The 20,111-nt window shown below is 35.9% G+C and overlaps 1 protein-coding gene and 1 long non-coding RNA gene across 8 annotated transcripts in view; one reads left to right on the forward strand and one right to left on the reverse strand.

The window, feature by feature from the left end:
- Positions 1-19,696, forward strand: part of BRDT (bromodomain testis associated) — a 79,764-nt gene extending 60,068 nt beyond the window's left edge. For all 7 annotated transcript variants that reach the window (XM_019837426.3, XM_045036183.1, XM_045036184.1 and 4 more), the window contains 3 exons: positions 13,714-13,919; positions 14,559-14,733; positions 19,483-19,696. In XM_019837426.3, the coding sequence (XP_019692985.2) occupies positions 13,714-13,919; positions 14,559-14,733; positions 19,483-19,551 (450 nt within the window). In that variant the 3' untranslated portion in view covers positions 19,552-19,696. The remainder of the gene's footprint in view (positions 1-13,713; positions 13,920-14,558; positions 14,734-19,482) is intronic.
- LOC123379697 lies at positions 1,788-17,378 on the reverse strand. Its single transcript, XR_006584545.1, has 3 exons — positions 16,700-17,378; positions 12,477-12,560; positions 1,788-2,254 (listed from the first exon to the last, which is right to left on the reverse strand). It is a non-coding gene; the product is annotated as an uncharacterized LOC123379697 (long non-coding RNA).
- Positions 19,697-20,111: the final 415 nt, after the last annotated feature.

A 20,111-nucleotide genomic window follows, 5' to 3' on the forward strand; every position in this document is an offset into this window, starting at 1 on the left:
AGTCACTGAGTTCTCTAATTCTTATATTGTGTTCTTTTGCTTTAGTTTCCCTCTTTTTTTTCTACTTCAGTATTCTCCATATGTTTGTCCTCTATATCACTGATTCTCTGCTCTGCTTCATCCATCCTTGCCACCTGGCATCCATTCAAGATTGCATCTCAGTTATAGCATTTTAAATTTCATCCTGACTAGATGTTACTTTTTATCTCCACAGAAAGGGATTCTGTGTTTTCAACTCAGCTAGTATTATTATCATGATTCTAAATTCTGGTTCAGACATCTTTCTTGTATCTGTGTTAAGGCTCTGGCTGTCATTTCTTCCCGTTCTTTCTTTTGGGGTGAATTCCTTTGTCTTGTCATTTTGGAGGAAGAAATAGAATAAAATAAAAAATTAAAATTAAAAAATTAAAAACAACACAAAAAAATCAAATAAAGGATGCTAGATCCTAAGTGTGTTTTGGTCTGGTTGTTGAAAGACATTTGATAGAATTGAGAAAAAAGGGAAACAAAAAAAGAAAATGTTTGAAAATTAAAAAAAAAAATTAATAAATAGCATAAAATGAAATGATGAAAGTAAAATAGAATAAAAATTTACGAAATAGTAAAAAAATATAGAAAAAAATTCGTTTTTATAAGAACAGAAAATAAAAATAATTTTTTCTCTTTGTATTCATGAAAAAGAAAAGAAAACAAATTGAATAGATGGACCAGTGAACAGAATGGAATACGATTGGAATTACATTCAGTTTTCCCTAGAAGTCAAACTATGAAGTACTCTATAGTCTGTAAACTAAGCAGGCAGAGAGATTTTTGGTATTCCTCTAGACTGGGGTTGGCACAGTTGGACAGGGCTTGTGTAGCCAGTCCATTCTCCACTAAATGGTGCTGCTTAGTTTACTGGGGTGGATTGTTTTGGTGCATGTATTTTTGTATATGCATGCTTGGGAGAGGTGAAAATGGCATCACCCAGCTACCTTGTCTCTGGTATCGGAATTCTGTGTTCTCCCCAACTGGCAGTCAAGCACCTCTCCTTTTTCTCCAGCTTCTATCCACTCCCTGCTTCTACACCATCTGCTACCAAACCATCAGCCTGCCAGGCAGTACCTCCCTCCCGAGTTTTATCTCAGATAGGGCTGTGTTTCCAAACCCATCACTTCTGAGAGCCCTGCGGCCTTGACCCACTCAGACACTCTGTGGGACTGTCTCTCTGAGCAATGGCCAGGTTCTGGCCTGCCCCCAGAAACACTCACTCAGCCACGCTGCTGCAAATGCCCAGAGCCTGCAGCTGGATGCCAGCCCACGCCCAAAAAAGTTTGTGCAATCGTGTAGCAGCAGTGTTTCAGGGATTATGGTAAATTGCAACACACATCTGGCGCCAAGCTTCACCACCCCATAACATCCTTATTCCAACACTAGCAAATGTGGCTGTTTGCTGGAGTCCATGGGCACCTTTGCCTCTGTGGAGGCTGCACAGCCTCGGAACCACCTCTCCCCATGTGGCCTGAGGACCCCTCAGACCTTGCTGTCTGCTCCTCAGGATTCACCCTTCCCACCAGCGCTCCACCAGGTATTGAGCTGCAGAGTTTCAGACTCTGCACTCCCCTGTTCATAGAGTCTTAGGGGTATCCAAACCCTCTCCTTTCTCCTTTTTTCTTTCTCCCTTTCTTGTTAAGTCACTTATGGGTGTTTGCACTCTTTCTCTTCAGCTGCTTTTGGGGGGGGGGGTGCTTTTCCTATACTCTGCCCTCCTATCTCTGTCCTCTCTCTGCAAGCAAAAACAGCTCCCTACCCTCTGCAACTTCTCTCCCCAAGTTCACCTCTCTGTGCTGCATCTGCTGAGTTCTGTGGTTCAGGTTATGCAAATTGCTGTGTTAATCCTCAGATCAATTTTCTAGGTGTGAAAGATGTGTTGGTGTTGATGTAGCTGCATTTCAGGGGCCAGAGATGCAAAAAACTTCCATGCTGCTCCACCATCTTGGGCCCCTCCCCCTGAAGATGACATGCTTTAAATCACTTAAGTATCCAAAGGAATTCTGCAACTCATTTTTAGCTCATTCCATGGGTAAGAACAAAAATAGGGTTCATGGGCAATTTTGGAAGCACTTGTGAAGGATATCTAGGTGACTCCTGGTGATGTTTGACTCTCTTTAGTACTTCAGGATAGAAATTAAGGGCCTGTGAGTATATATAGTCATAAATTTTCTTATGCTTTATTTGGGACTCTTGACAAGTTCTCCTAGTATTTCATGGAAATCTGTGAAAAGAGTAAGTAAGCATACTTATTAAGGAGAAAATTATCAAAAAATAAATTTCAACAGAGGATGTTTAGGTATTGTATACTTTCCTACCATAGCTAGGCAGGTTAAATCTTTTGTTTTTATTGAGAAATAATTGACATACAACATGTTGGTTTTCCGATGTACAACATAATGATTCAGTATTTGTATATAATGATTAAATATTTGTATTTGTTGTGAAATGATTGCCACAGTAAGTCTAGTGCCACACAGTTACAAATCGTTTTTCTTGTGATGCAAACTTCTAAGATCTATTCTCTTAGAACTTTCAAATATAATACAGTATTATTAAGTATGGTGACCATGCTATACACTACGTCTGCAGGACTTATTTTATAACCAGAAGTTTCTACCTTTTAACCCTCTTCACCCAATTTCCCCACTTGTCACTACCCTCCTCTGACAGCCACCAATTCATTTTATCAAGAGTTTGGTTTTGTTTGTTTTAATTCCACATACAAGTGAAATTATACAGTATTTATCTTTCTCTATCTGCCTTATTTCACTTAACACAACACTCTCAAAGTCAACCTATGTCATACAAATGGCAAGATTTTCTTCTTTTTGTTGCCTGAATAATAGTCCATTACTTTTAATGTTCCATTATTGTATGTGTACCACATTGTCTTAATCTATTCATCCATTAGTGGACACCTAGATTGTTTTCATGTCTTGGGTATTGTAATGAACACAGGCACAGTTTTTCTAGTCAATATGTGGCCTTTTCATTTTGTAGATGGTTTCCTTTGTTGTATAGAAGCATGTGGCTATCCAGTTTTCCCAATGCTATTTACCAAAGGGGTGCCTGGGTGGCTCAGTTGATTGAGCATCTGACTCTTGATTTTGGCTCAGGTCATGATCTCATGGCTTATGGAATCAAGTCCCATGTCAGGCTCTGTGATGACAGCATGGAGCCTGCTTGGGATTTTCTCTCTTTCTCTCTGCCCCTCCTGTGCTCATGCATGCACATGCTCTCTTTCTCTCTCTCAAATAAATAAACATTTTTGTTTATTTTAAGTGTTTATTTTTGAGAGACAGCATGAACAGTGGAGGGGCAGAGAGGGACAAAGGATCTGAAGCAGGCTCTGCGCTGGCTGCAGAGAGCCTGATGTGTGGCTTGAACCCACAAACTGTGAGATCATGACCTGAGTCAAAGTCAGATGCTTATTAACCAAGTGAGCCACCCAGGTGCCCCTAAATAAATTTTTTTTTAAATACCATTTATTGAAGAGATTGTTCTTTGCTCATTCTATACTCTTTACTCCTTTGTTGTACACTAATGGACCAAATTTGTATAATTTCATTTCTGGGCTCTGTTGACCTATGTATCTGTTTTTACGTCAATACCATAGTGTTGTGATTACTATAGCTTTATAATGTAGTTTGAAATTCAGAAACATGATACTAATTTTGTTCTTTTTCAAGATTGCTTTGGCTATTTGAAGTCTTTTGTGGTTCCATAAAAATTTAAAGATTGATTTCTGTGAAAAATGCCATTGAAATTTTGATAGGGATTTCACTGAATCTGTAGATTGCCTTGAGTAGTATGGACATTTTAACAATATTAGTTCTTTCAATCCAGGAGCTTGGAATATTTTCTCATTTATTTATGTCTTCTTCGATTTCTTTCATCAGTTTATTTCACCATGGTTACAGTTTTCAGTGTATAGGCCTTTGACTTCCTTAGTTTATTCCTAGATATTTTTTTTCTTTTTTGATATAGTTGTAAATGGCATTGTATTCTTAGTGTCTCTGACAGTTTGTTATTAGTGTATAGAAACAGCATCAATTTTCATTTAATTTTGTGTTCAGCAACTCTACTGAATTTGTTTAATAGTTCTAAAAGGTTTTTGTTGTTGTTGAGTCTATAGGGTTTTCTATATATACTATCATGTAATCTGCAAGTACTGACAGTTTTACTTCGTCCTTTCTGATTTGACTGCCTTGTCTTTACCCTGCCAAATTGCTCTTGCTAGGACTTGTAATACTATGTTGAATAGAATTGCCAAGAGTGGGCATCTTTATTTTGTTCTTGATTTTAGAGGAAAAACGTTCATCTTTTCACTGTTATATTAGCTGTGGGGCTTGTCAGATACAGCTTTTATTATGTTGAGGCATCTTACTTTGATGCCCACTTTATTGAGAGTTTTTACCATAAACAGGTGTTGAATTTTGTTACATGCCTTTTCTGCATTGAGGTAATCATATGATTTTTATTCTTCATTTAGTTAATCTAGTATATCATATTGATTTGTGGATGTTGAACCATCCTTGTATCCCTGGAATAAATCCTACTTGATTGTGATATATGATGCCTTTAATGTATTGTTGAATTGGGTTTGCTAATATTTTGTTGAGGACTTTTGTATGTATGTATGTTCATTAGGGATATTGGCCTATAATTTTCTTGTGTCCTTATCTGGTTTTGGTATCAGGGTAATGCTGGCCTCATAAAATGAGTTTGAAAGACTTTCCCTTCAGGGCACCTGTGTGACTCAGTCAGTTAAACATCTGACTTCAGCTCAGGACATGATTTCACAGTTAGTGAATTCGAGCCCCATATTGGTCTCTCTGTTGGTACTGAGCCTGCTTTGGATCCTCTGTCTCCCTCTCTCTGTCCCTCCCCCCCACCCCACACACACACATACACAATAAATACACTTTAAAAAAAAAAAAAAGACTTCCCCTTTAATTTTGAGGGGGAGCTTGAAAAGGATTAGTATTAATTCTTTAAATGTGAAGCCATCTGGTTTTAGATTTTGTTTGTTTGTTTGAAGGGTTTTGATTACTTAGTGTCCTCACTAGTAATTATTCTGTTCAGATTTTCTGTTTCATCATCATTTAGTCTTGGAGGATTATGTTTTTAGAAATTTATACATTTCTTCCAGGTTGTCCATGTCATTGACATACAATTGCTTATAGTAGACTCTTATCTTCCTTTGTATTGCTGTGGTATAAGTTGTATAGCTCTTTCATTTATGATTCTGCTTATTTGAGTCTTCTTTCTCTTGGTGAGTCTAGTCACAGGTTTGTCTATTTCCTTTATCTTTACAAAAAAAATCAGCTTTTAGTTTCACTGATCTTTTCTAATGTCTTTTAGGACTCTTTCTTTTTTTTAAGTTTGTTTATTTTGAGAAAGAGTGGCTGTGAGTGGGAAAGGGGTAGAGAAATATGGAGAGAGAGAAACCCAAGCAGACTCCACACTCAGCACAGAGCCCAACGTGGGGCTTGAACCCACGAACCATGATATCATGACCTGAGCTGAAATCAAGAGTTGGATGCTTAATCCACCCAGCCACCCAGGTGCCCCTAAAAATCTATTTCTACTCTGGTCTTTGTTTCTTCCTTCTGTAAGCCTTGGGCTTTGTTCTTTTTCTGGTTCCTTGAGGTATATACAGTTAGGTTTTGTGAGATCTTTCTTGTTTTTTGTGTGTGCATTTATCACTGTGAACTTTCCTCCTGAACTGCTTTTTCTGCATCCTATACATTTTAGTATATTTCCATTTTCATTTGTCTCAAGATATTTTTTACTTTTTGATTTCTTGTTTGAGCCATTGGTTGTTCAGTAGTAGAATGTTGTTTAATCTCCATATTTGTTAATTTTCCAGTTTTATTCTTGTAATTGATTCCTGGTTTCATAATGTTGTGGTCAAGAATGATGCTAGATAAATTTCAATCTTTTTAAATTTATGCAGACTTGTTTTGTGGCATAGCACATGATCTATACTAGATGATGTGGCACGTTAACTCTTAGAAGGGCCATCTAGATTTGAATTGTCCAATGTCTGATATGGTAGCCACTATCCACATATGGTTATTGAAACCTTGAAGTGTGGCTACTGCAACTGAAGAACTAAGTTTTAATCCTTATTTAATTAAATTTCAAAATTGGTACTCTGTTCACTTTTTGAAACATTTAAGTATGTTTGGAACAGCTTGATTGTGCATATCTACTTTTTCAGCTGTATGTTTCATGAAATGCAGTTGCAAATCGATTGTTTCCAATCAGTTTAGCATTTGAATTGAGATATGCTATAAATATATAATAAACACCAATTTGGACTTACAAAAAATATAAAATTATCTTCAAACTTTTACACTGAGTATATGTTGAAATAATAATGCTTTGAGTATATTTGGATAAATGCTAAAATTTTACACTTTTTAAACTTGTTAATGTATTAGAATATTTTTAAAAATTTTAATTCCAGTGTAGTTAACATAGTGTTATATTACTTTCAGGTGTGCAAAAAGTGATTTCAACAATTCCATACATTACTCATTGCTCATAATGATAAGTGTACTCTTAATCCCTCTCACTTCTTTCACCTATCCTCCCACCCACCTCTCCTCTAGTAACCATTAATTTGTATTCTACAATTAAGAGTCTGTTTTTTGGTTTGTCTTTTTTGTTTTGTTTCCTAAATTCCACATGAGTGAAATAATATGCTATTTGTCTTTCTCTGAATAGCTAATTTCACTTAGCTAGATGCTAAGTGATCCATCCATGTTGTTGCAACTGGTAAGATTTCGTTCCTTTTTGTGGCTGAGTAATATTCCATTGTATATATATACTACCTCTTTATCCACTCATCTATCAATGGACATTTGGGTTGCTTCCATAACTTGGCTATTGTAAATAATGCTACAATAAAAATAGGGGTGTATATATCTTTTGGAATCAGTGTTTCATATTCTTTGGATAAATACCCAGTAATGGAATAGGGTAGTTCTATTTTTTATTTTTTGAGGACTCCTCATACTGTTTTCCCCAGTGGCTGCACCAGTTTGCATGTCCACCAATAACAGTGCACAAGGGTCTGTTTTTTTCCACATCCTTGCCAACACTTGTTTCTTGTGTGTTTGATTATAGCCATTCTGACAGGTGTGAGGTGATCTCATTGTGGTTTTGATTTTCATTTCCCTAATGAGTAATGTTGAGCATCTGTTCATGCATCTTTTGGCCATCTGTCTGTCTTTGGAGAAATGGCCTTTTCATGTCTCCTGCCCATTTTTAAATTGGATTATTTGTGGTTTTTGGTGTTAAGTTCTTTATATATTTTAGATACTGTTTATCCAATATGACATTTGCAAATATCTTCTTCCATTCAGTAGGTTGTGTTTTAGTTCTTTTTATTGTTTCTTTTGCTGTGCAGAAGCTTTTTATTTTGATGTAGTCCCAATAGTTTATTTTTGCTTTTGTTTCCCTTGCCTCAGGAGACATATCTAGAAAAATGTTGCTATGGCTGATGTTAGAGAAATCACTGCCTCTCCTCTCTTCAAGGATTTTTATGGTTTCAAGACTCACGTCTAAATCTTTAATCCATTTTGAGTTTATTTTTGTGTATAGTCTAAGAAAGTAGTTCACTTTTCCTAACACCATTTGTTGAAGAGAATGTCTTTTTTCCCAGCACATATTCTTGCCTCCTTTGTCAAAGATTTGTTTTTGTCAAAGATTAATCATGGGTTTATTTCTGGGCTCTGTATTCTGTTTCATTGATCAATGTGTCTATTTTTGTGCCAGTACCATTCTGTTTTGGTTACTGTAGCTTTGTAGTATATCTTGAAATCTGGGATTGTGATACCTCCAGTTTCATTCTTGTCCAATATTGCTTTGGGAATTTGGGGTCTTTTGTGGTTCTGTACAAATTTTAAGATTATTTCTTCTAGCTCTGTGAAAAATGCTATAGATATTTTGATAGGGATTGCATTAAATCAGTAGATTGTTTTGGGTAGTGTGGACATTTTAACAATATTTGTTCTTCCAACCCATGAGTATGAAATACTTTTACATTTGTTTGTGTCATCTTCAGTTTGTTTCATCAATAGTTTATACTTCTTAGAGTACAGGTCTTTCACCTCCTTGGTTAAGTTTATTCTTATCTGTCTTACTGTTTTTGGTGCAATTGTAAATGGGATTGTTTTCTTAATTTCTCTTTCTGCTACTACATTATTAGCATATAGAAATGCAATGGATTTATGTAAGTTGATTTTTTTTTTTTTTGTAACCCTGTGACCTCACTGAATTCATTTATCAGTTCTAGTAGTTTTTTTGGTGGAATGTTTGGGTTTTCTATATATAGTATCATGTAATCTACAAACAGCTAAAGTTTTACTTCTTCCTTACCAATTGGGATGCCTTGTATTTCTTTCTTTTGTGTGATTGCTGTAACTAGGATTTCCCACACTATGTTGAATAAAAGTGGTGAGAGCAGACATCCTTACCTTATTCCTGATCTTAGGGGAAAAGTTTCTATTTCATTTATATCTACTCTAATCTTCATCATTTCCTTCCTTCTGATGACTTTTAGGCTTTAAAGCTTTTTCTAGCTCCTGTAGGTGTCAGTTTAGGTTGCTTATTTGAGATGTTTCTTGCATCTTGAGAAAGGCCTGTATTGCTAAAAACTTGCCTCTTAGAACAGCTTTTGCAGGTGGGGGGGGGGGATAGGGTAAGGGGCACTAAGGAAGACACTTGTTGGGATGAGCACTGGGTGTTATACTCGGGAGAATCACTGGAATCTACTCCTGAAATCATTATAGCAGTATATGCTAACTAGTATGTATATTAAAAAAAAAATTTACATGTAAAAAAATAATAATTTGTAGAATAAAAAAAAGAACAGCTTCTCCTGCATCCCAAACATGTTGGACCATTACGTTTTCATTTTCTTTTGTCTCAATGTATTTTTTGATTTCCTCTTTGATTTCTTGGTTGACACATTTGTTGTTTAGTAGCATGATATTTAACTTCCATGTATTTGTGTTGTTTCAGATTTTTTTTCTTGTGGTTGATGGCTAGTTTCATAGTGTTGTAGTCAGAAAAAGATGTATGGTATGACTTCTTTTTGAATTTCTTGAAACTTGTTTTGTGGCCTAACATGAAATCTATACTGGAGAGTGTTGTGTTTCCACTTGAAAAGAATGTGTATTCTACTGTTTAATGATGGAATGTTCTGAATATACCTATTAGATCCATCTGGTGCTATGTGTCATTCAAAGCCACTGTTTTCTTGTTGATTTTTTGTTTGGGTGATCTATCCATTGGTGTAAGTGGTGTGTTCAAGTCCCCTACTATATTGTAATACTATTGATTATTTCCTTTATGTTTGTTATTAGCTGTTTTATGTATTTGGATACTCCCATGTTGGCTGCATAAATATTTACAGTTGTTCTATCTTGTTGGATTTTTCCCTGTATGATTATATAGTGTCCTTCTCTGTCTCTTGTTACAGTCTTTGTTTTAAAGTCTAATATAAGTATTGCTCCCCTGGCTCTCCTTTTACTTCCATTTGCATGAGAACTGCTTTTCTGTTACTACACCTAATGCAAGGTTCAATCCCACAACCCTGGGGAACCCTCCTGAGCTGAAATGAAGAGTCACTCAACTGATTTAGCCACCCAGGCACCCCTGCATGTATCTTTAGTATGAAATGAGTCTCTTGGAGACAGCATATAGATGGGTCTTGCTTTTTTGCATCCACTCCAAAACCCTCTGTCTTTTGATTGAAGCATTTGGTCCTTTTATATTCAAAGTAATTATTGATAAGAATGGATTTATTGCTATTTTATTGCTTGTTTTATGTTTGCTTTGTAGTTCTTCCCTGTTCCTGTCTTCTCTTGCTCCCTTCTCTCAAGGTTTGCCAGCTTTCTTTAGTGACAGACTTTGGATTCTCATCTATTTATTTTTTTGCTTATCTATTACTGGTTTTTGATTTTTGGTTACTATTAGGTTTATATATAACATCTTCTATATATAGCTGTCTATATTAAAATGATGGTCCCTTAAGTTTGGACCCATTCTTCACTCCTGTCTTCCCCACCTATGTTTCAGGTATGTGGTGTTATACCTTACATCCTTTTATTTTGTAAATCCCTTGACTGATTTTTATAGCTATACTTAATTTTACTACTTCTGTGTTTCCTACTTTTCTTATTCCTACTTAGGATGTTTCTTTCCACTCAAAGAATCCTCTTTTAATATTTCTTGTAGGGCTGGTTTTGTGGGGCTGAATTCCTTTAACTTTTGTTTGGGAAACTCTATCTCCTTATATTCTAAATGATAGCCTTGCAGGATAGAGTATTCTCTGTCTCTTTTGTTTTAAGTATTTATTTATTTTGGGGGAGAGAGAGTGAAAGAAAGACAGCATGTGGGGAGGGGCAGAGAGAGGGAGACAGAATCACAAGCAGGCTCCGCACTGTCAGCGCAGAGCCCGACACAGGCCCTGACCTCATGAACCAGGAGATCATCACCTCAACCAAAATCAAGAATCTGATGCTCAATGAGTCACCCCGACACCCCTAGAGTATTCTTGATTGCAGATTGTTTTTTTCTTTCAGCACTTTGAATATATCATGTCTTCTCCCTTCTTGCTTACAAAGTTTCTGCTGAAGAATCAGCTGATAGCCTTGTGGGGTTTTCCCTTGTATGTAACTTTTTTTTCTCCTGCTGCTTTTAAAACTATAGTTTGCCATTTTAATTTCTACATGTCTTGGAGTAGACCTCCTTGGATTGATTTTTGTTGGGAGCCTTCTGTGCTGGATCTGGATTTCTGGTTTCTTCCTCAGATTTTGGAAGTTTTCAGTTATTATTTCTTCAAATTTTCTGCCCCCCTTTTGTCCCTTCTTTTTCTGGGATCCCTATAATGTGAACATTATTACCTTTGATGGTGTTGCTGACTTTCCTAAGTGTCGTTTCATTATTTATTTATTTATATTTTTGTCTCCTTTTCAGCTTGATTGTTTTCCATTACTCTTTCCTCCAGGTCACTAATCTCTTCTTGTGCTTCCTCTAGTCTACTATTTCTTCCACCTGTTTTATTTTTAATTTCAGTTTCTGAGTTTCTCATCTCTGATTGGTTCTTTTTTATATTTTCTATCTCTTTCTTAATGGTCTCACCGAAGTCTCTTCCACTCTTGTCTTGAAGTCCAGTGAGTATAATTATGACCAATACTTTAACTTCTCTATCAGGCATATTACCTATCTGTTTCACTTAGGTATCTTGCTGTGTATTTTTCCTGTTCTTTCATTTGGGACACATTCTTCTGTCTCCTTGTTTTGTCCAACTCTGTATGTCTGTGTCTGTGTGTTATGAAAGTCAGCTACACCTCTTATACTTGAAAGTAATGGCCTTTTGAAAAAGAGGTTCTATAGAGCCCTGTAACACAGTTGCTCCCTGTTCACCAGAACCTGGAGTTTCAGAGGTGTCTCTTATGTGTGTTGTGTGTGCCTTACTGTTGCCTTCAGCCCAGTCATCTGCAATGGCTCTCTGTGCCTGTTGTAGGTAGGATTTAGTCCCAGTGCTCTTAATGAGCCAGTCTTTGGTTGCCTTGGATTTGAGTTGACTCAGACCCAGCATTTGCCAGAGACACAGTAGCATAGGTGTTTTGCCCTGACAAGCTTTCTTTCTTTTTTTTTTTTTTAATGTTTGTTTATTTTGAGAGAGGGAGAGGGTGGGGGAGAGTCAGAGAGAGAGAGAGAGAGAGAGAGAGAGAGAGAGAGGAAGACAGAATCTCAAGCAGGCTCTGTACTGTTAGCACAAGCCCAATGCGGGGCTCAATCTCATGAACAGTGAGTCAGTCGCTTAACCGACTGAACCACCAAGGATCCCCACCATGACAAGCTTTCATTAGTGGCTGGGTACTGCAGCCAGACTAGATGTCTGCCCCCACCCTATTGCTGGGGCTGCATTTGAACTGGTGTGTGTGGTTATCTTTTTCTCTTCCCATGGTAGGGGTCACTTTGGAGTGGTGCTGGCCCCTTTCAGGGCTGCTTGCACACTGCCAGGCTTGTGGCATCACTTTGGATGGTCTCAGTGCCCAGGGAATATTTAAGGACTTGGACTCTGCTTTCCTGGTTTCTGAGTTCAGAGCCCTCTTATTTTTAATGTTTCAAGTGTTAAAGTCCTGCTGATTGTAAGAACTTGTGAAATTTTGCCTCTATGGCTTTCAAAGCCAAATATTATGGAGCTTCATCTTCCTGGTGCCTAGGGTGTCCGTTTCTCTCTTCTCCCTATGCTCAGCATCCTCCCTCCCACAGACCGTCCCACAGAGAGTCTGTTGGGTCTGTTTAGCTCCCCACCACCTCTAGCCCTTCCTACCCTCTTTGACATGGCCTCTTCTCTGTATTTAGCTGTGTAGAGGCTGCTCTGCCAGTCTTTGGTGATTTTCAAGGTTACTTACATTTATATGCTTGTTACCTAGTTGTATCCATGGAACAAGGTAAGCTTAAGATCCTCCTCCTCCACCTTCTTCCAGATATAATCCCTGTAGTGGAAAATTTTAAAGTATATATATTTCTGTTGGATTGCACTGATCTAGATCATGACACATCTCCCTTAAGAACAGCAGTCACAATCAGTTAATTATTAAGAAAGGAAAAACAAAGGCATGTCAGAGGGTTCCCAACAAATATGGCATTATCTTTCTTTGCCTCTTATTAATAATTTGTATATTTGGTTTATTTTCCCTATAGGACCAAAAATATCTTTATTTACAGTGACTGGTTTACTTATGTTTATATTCCTTGCAGATTCTCGTACTCTTAATATACAGTTGACCCTTGGGGCACCTGGGTGGCTCAGTCGGTTAAGCATCCAACATCAGCTCAGGTCATGATCTCGCAGTTCGTGAGTTCGAGCTCTGTGTCAGGCTCTGTGCTAACAGCTCAGAGCCTGGAGTCTGCTTCTGATTCTGTCTGTCACTCTCTCTCTGCCCCTCCCCCACTCACACTCCGTCTCTGTCTCTCAAAAATGAATAAATGTTAAAAAATATGTTTTTTTAAATATACAGTTGACCCTTGAACAACAGAGGTTTTGAACTGTGTGGATCCCCTTATAGTTTTTGATACAGTTTGATACAGTTTTGATACAGTTTGATATAGTTTTGATACAGTTTGTACAGTTTTTTGATACAGTATAGTATTGTAAATATATTTTTATCTTCATTGTGATTTTCTCAACATTTTCTCTTCTAGCTTACTTTATGGTCAGAATATGGTATAATACATATAACATAGAAAATATGTGTTAACTGACTGCTTATGTCACTGGTTAAGGCCTCTAGTCAACAGTAGGCAATTAGTTTTTTGGGGGAGTCAGAAGTTATACATGGACTTTTGACTATGCAGGCATTGGCACCCCTAATCCCCATGTTGTTCAAGGGTCAACTGTATATGTTTTACATTAAATTGAAATAATTGGTAAGTATGCTATTTTAATTTGGTCTTAGATGATTGAGTTTATCTGTTAATCATATTTTCATATTTTTTCTGACATCAGTTACCTTTAACTTAAGTTTAATAAAATTACAGGAAGTTCTTTAGAATCTTACTGTGATCTATTACTATATCAAAAAGTATTGTTTTCCTTCCAAAATGTTGACATCTGTAGACACAGACTGAATCAACTATTTGTTTTAGGATATAAAGATCAAGAATGCAGACTCTTGGAAAAGTTTAGGCAAACCAGTCAAAACATCAGGTGTACTAAAGTCCTCAGATGAGCTCTTCAACCAATTTAGAAAAGCAGCAATAGAAAAAGAAGTAAAAGCTCGAACACAGGAACTAATTCGGAAACATGTGGAACAAAATACAAAGGAAACAAAAGTATTGCAAGAAAATCAGAGGTCTGTAATTTACTGGATTATAACTTGGGAGATATGGACTTTTTTTTTTCCATTTATCAGTTCCTTTTTATTCAAGTATTCATTCATATCTGCATGCATTGACTATGTGTAGCAATCTCCATTCCCTATGATGGACATATAATTTTAAATATTTTAAATTTCTTTTTTGTCAAGTGACCATGATTAAGCTATTTAGTAGAATACAGAGCAAATTATAACTGCAAAAAGCAAATTTTTATTGATTTTTTTAATTAACAAGTAGTATCTACTTTGAAGAGGATAGAACTTATCAAGTGATTAAACTATCAAAGATACTAATGTAACTAAATTAGAAAGACGTTGTTTTCCAGAAATGTGTTAATGTTTCCATTCTATGTGTAAGCACATAATACACTTGTATATAACTTTGGTCACAGTTTCTATGTAAACTTCTCTTTGTTAATATAGATTGTCTTTGTAAAATTTGACATCAAAAGTTAAGCTTAAAAATGGCATCATAACAAAAACCAACATCACAACATGACAAGGGGAATCTAAAACACTGCTTTATATTTATACTTTAATGACATATCTTTGTAATGTAATAAAAACTTTTAAGGAACTTTTGAAACCCACTTTGAGCTATACTGTTTCTTTAAGGGACCTTGGCTGCATTCAACAATCTTTTTCAAATAAAATGCAAAACCAGTGCCTTGGAAAAGAGCAGAAAGAACATCAGCAGTCTTTGGAAACTCAAGATAAATACAAACTCTTGCTTCTCAAAGACCGTAATTTAGCAAGGGAGAAAGAGCAAGAGCGGAGGAGGAGAGAAGCAGTAAGTAAATTTTAGTTCATTAAATCTAAGGAAAGATTTAACAGAGTACTGTCTTTTACATGTTCAAAGATATATTCAGGGTGATTTTCCGTGACAGTGGAGTTACATCTTAGTGAGGATCAAGTTTTAAAATCAGAGCCTAAAATAAAAATTTTATACTCGAAGATCTAGAATATAATCATAGAGTATTGTCTTAGAGCTACTAGACTATGTGGTTCAAATACTAGTTCTCCCATTGTCTAGACTTTTGGGCTTGGCAATATATTTAACCTCTCTGTACCTCAGTCTACTTGTCGGTAATAAATAATACCTATTCTAAAGATGGAATGAATTTACATGTAATAAACACATAGGAAAGTGCCTGGCACATACAGTGGTTCATTACTTACAGTTTTTACTCTTGAAAAAATCAGTAAACTATCTATAAATTGTGGCCCAGAGTTATGCCATCTGCATAACTGCCCCAGGTCAGTGTTTCTTTAGTTCAACACTAGAGGAAGAAGTTGACTTCTATTATATGTCAACTATATCTTAATAAGATTGGAAAGAAAAAAACCTGACTTGCTTAGGAGCCTTAATATACAGAAAATGATGTTTTAAAAACTAGGATTTATTCTTTCATCCATGGATTATTTTTTCATTTTTATTTTGTTTTGTTTTTTATTTTGAGAGGGGGCAGAGAGAGAGGGGGGGAGAGAAAGAATCCCAAGCAGGCACCATACTGCTGGCTCAGCACAGAGCCTGATGTGGGGCTCAGTCTGCAAACCATGAGATCATGACCTGTGTTGAAATCAAGAGTCGGATGCTTAACCCACAGAGCCACCCAGGTGCCCCTCAGCCATGGATTATTTATTTAGAAGTATATTAGTTTCCAAATATTTGGGAATTATCTGGCTAGTAATTTTTTATTAATTTCTAATTAAATTCCAGTGTAATCAGAGAATATATAATGTATCGGATCCATTGAAACTTTTTTTTTTTTAATTTTTATTTTGAGAGAGGGAGCATGAGTGGGGGAGGGGCAGAGGGAGATAGTAAAAATCCCAAGCAGGCTCCACTCTCAGCTCAGTGCAGAGTCCAACTTAGGGCTCAATCTCATAACCGATGCTTAACTGACTGCACCACTCAGGCGCCCCCATTGAGACTTTTTTAATGTTCCACATTATGGTCTACCTTGGTAAATATTCTGTGTGCACATGAGCAGAATGTATGTTCTGGTGCCCCAACCAGAGGGGGCATTGGCATCTATGATTGTATGATTTGCAGATTTGTCTTTTTATCTTTGTAATTCTATTTTATTTCACGTATTTTGAAGCTGCATTGTTAGGCACCTAACATTTAGGGTTTTTATGGCCTCTTGATTAATTGACCCCTTTTCATTACAAAATGATTTACTTGATTCCTGGTATTATTTACTCTGAAATATAACCACTTCAACTTTTGTATGACTAGTGTTGGCATGATTTAAAAAATGTTTTCATCCTTTTATTTTTAACCTACCTGTGTTTTTATATTTAAAGTGAGTTTCATGTAGGCAACATGTATTGAGATCTTTTTTTTTTTAATCCAATCTCTGCCTTTTATAGGAGTGTGTAGATCAACTGCGTTCAATATGATTATTGATATGGTTAAGTTTGAGTGCAACATCTTGTTCTTTTCTGTTTGTCCATTTTTTATCTCCTTTTTTTCCTGAATTCTTTTAATCAAGCATTTTTATGATCCCATTTTATTTTCTTCATTGACTTATTATCAATAACACTTTGTTATTTGATGGTTGCTTTAGGATTTTAGTACATATATTAGCTTAGCACACTGTTCCTGTGAGTTATGCTATACCACTTCACATTTGATAGAATAGCTTTACAACAGTGTACTTCCATTTCTACCTTCCCTGCTTTTATGCTAATATTTAAGCCATAAAATAATCTTTTTAAAAGTTTTAAATAAGTTAAAATTTTATGTTTACCTGTGTAGTTACCATTTCCAGTGCTCTTCGTTCATTTAGCTCCAGATTTCCAAATGATACAATTTTCCTTCTTCCTAAAGGACTTTTAACATTTCTGGTAGTGTAGGTCAGTTGGTAATGAATTCTTTCAGCTTCTGTGTATCTGAAAATATCTTTATTTGGCCTTTTTATATCAGTAATAGACTTTATATTTTAGAGCATTTTAGATTCACAGCAAAGTTGAGCTTAAAATACAATGAGTTTCCACATACTCCTCCCCTCCTCCCATCAACACAAAACTTTCCACACCATCAGCACCCCACAGTCCATGAACCAACATTAACACATCACTGTCAACCTTGGTTTATCAAGCAAAATCCATAGTTTACTTCAACATTCACCCTTAGTGTTGTACTTTTTATGGGTTTGACAAATGTATGATGACATAGATCAGCAATTACAGTACCATCAGATTAATTTCCCTTTCTGGGGTGCCTGGGTGGCTTAGTCAGTTAAGCATCTGACTTTTGATCTCAGCTCAGGTCTTGATCTCAGGGTTGTGAGTTCGAGCCCTGCATTGGGCTCCACGCTGGGGGTGTAGCCTACTAAAAAATAAGAGTAATTTCCCTTTCTTAAAAGTCACCTGGGGGTGCTTGGGTAGCTCAGTCGGTTGAGTGTCTGACTTCGGCACAGATGATGATCTCACAGTTCGTGAGTTCAAACCCCACATAGGGCTTGCTGCTGTCAGCATGGAGCCTACATTGGATCCTCTGTCCCCTTCTCTCTCTGCCCCTACCCTACTTGTGCTCTCTCAAAAATAAATAAAACATTTTTTAAGTCTGTTTTTCTTTAAAAAAATTTGCTTGTGTGCGTTCTACTCATGCCTTCCAACCACTGATCTGTTTATCTCCATAGTTTTGCCTTTTCCAGAATGTCATATAGTTGGAATCATATAATATGTAGCTGCTTCAGATTGGTTTCTTTCATTTTAGTAATATGAATTTAAGGTTCCTCTATGTCTTTTTGTAGCTTAATAGCTTTTTTTTTTTTCCTTTGGCTGACTAAATACTTCCATTATATGGATGTACCACAGTTTATCCATTCATCTATTGACAGACATATTGTTTCCAGCTTACAGCATTTACAGTAAACCACTATAAATATTTGTGTGCAGGTTTTTGTGTGGATGTGTTTTAAACTGGCCTTTATTTTTTTAAATATGTTTTTGCTGGATATAGAATTCTAGATGGTTAGTGTTCTTTTCCCATTATTTATTTTTGAGAGAGAGAGAGAGACAGCGTGAGTGGGGGAGGGCCAGAGAGAGATGGAGACTAGAAACTGAAGCAGGCTTCAGGCTCTGAGCTGTCAGATACTTAACCAACTGAGCATGCAGCTCTTGATCTTGAGGTTGTGAGTTCAACCCTAAGTTACGTGTAGAGATTGCTTAAAAAATAAAACCTTTTTTTTAAAAAAAAAGTGGTCTGGGTAAAGATTTTAAGAATTTATTTTTGGGGCATCTGGGTGGCTCTGTTGGTTAAGTATCCAACTCTTGATTTTGGCTCAGGTCATGATCTCATAGTTGTGAGGTCGAGCCCCACAATTCTCTCTCCCTCCACCCCTCTCCTGCTCACATGCACTCTCTCTCTCAAAAAAAAATTCTTTTGTTCCTATGGCATATTTAAAGAAATATTTATAGTTTATAAGAGTCACATATATATTATCTTTTTGGTAGCTAAATCATAATTCTAAATCTTCTCCCACATAGCCAACAAGAATACTGATTCTCATCAAGGAAGTTAACCAATTGATTGCAAATTGGCACATTTATCCATCACTCTGGGCTGTTACTATTTACTGATAAAAAAATTTTTTTTTTAATTTCATAGTTGGTATCATTTCAGATGCCAAAGACTAGTACCACATGGGCATTTATAGAAGGCTTCAAATATAGGAAACATTTATTTCCTTTGTCTTAATTTGCTTTTTGTTTACTTTGTTATTTTTAATGGCTTTTTAGCATTTAATGAAAAACAGTGTGCTAAATGTTACATATGCAATCTGATTCGATCTTCATAAATACCTACATTTGACAATATATAAAATAAACTTGGTTACAAAATTTGTCCTAGGTTACAGAGTAAGTGGCAGAATCAAGGAAAGCCTGTAACTTTAATGTTAATAGTTTTCTCAAATAGTTAAGTTATTGGTTTATTCAGAAAATAATTTTACGTGTCTTAGCACACTATGTTGATTACAGAGGTAGATGAAACAATATAATCTCAGTTCACATTCTTAATATTTTGCCAACATTGAGACTTTACTCTCTTAGTTGAAGGGAGAAGTTAAACTTGTTCTCAGTGTTCTTGTAAGTTTTAAAACCTTTACTTATCACATGAGCAATATATATTTTTTAATGTTTATTTATTTTTGAGAGAGAGACAGAAGGCAAGCAGGACAGGGGCAAAGAGAGAGGTAGACACAGAATCTGAAGCAGGCTCCAGGCTCTGAGCTGTCAGCACAGAGCCCGATGCAGGGCTTGAACTTACAGAGACCACAAGAACATGACCTGAGCTGAAGTCAGATGCTCAACCGACTGAGCCACCCAGGTGCCCCAGATGTGAGCAATATTTTAACAAAAATCAGATAGTATTTGAACAGAAATAGAAAACTGCATAAACTCATTATGTTAAATAGTGTTCATTTTGTATAATTTGTTTCAAATGTTGTGTAATCATTTTTATATAGTTATAATGAAGGCATACATTTTTTAAAAGTAACATTGAATTTTTTCCTTCTTTCTACAGATGGCTGGTACCATTGATATGACTCTTCAAAGCGATATTATGACAATGTTTGAAAACAACTTTGATTAAAACTTTTTAAATTAACCATCAGCTTAAAATGAATGATTTAAAAGATTAAAATGCATATGGTAAAATGATTGCTTTCAAACACCAGGATACCAATCTTATATTGTATTTTTGACTGCTCTAAAATGATTAAACAATTTTCACTATATTTTTTAATAGCTATATGTTCATTTTCTAAATGGTGTAATTTACAGGAAATTTTATAATTTTGAATCCCTAAAAATTGAATAAATTCCCAGATTTTATTTATTTTATAAATAATAGTCTGCTATGTATTATAGGCCTGTATAAGCAATGAAAATCCGAAAGAGATAGCCCCTTGTTTAAAAATGAAAAAAATATATAAAGGTATATAAAAACCAGTTCCTGTTGAGTTTTTAACTTTTATAACAAGTATCTATCTGCCTTCAAAAACATTTAGAACCTCTAACAAATAATACTTGGTTGCTTTGAGCATCAGGTTATGTAAAATTCTCTGCTGATTCTGTATACAAAGTTGATAATGAAATCTAGCTTAAAGAAAATGTTACCTATGGTTTGGTTGATGTTAAATTTGAGCAAAA

Source organism: Felis catus, chromosome C1 (genome assembly GCF_018350175.1).
Source record: "Felis catus isolate Fca126 chromosome C1, F.catus_Fca126_mat1.0, whole genome shotgun sequence".
Classification (NCBI taxonomy): domain Eukaryota; kingdom Metazoa; phylum Chordata; class Mammalia; order Carnivora; family Felidae; genus Felis; species Felis catus.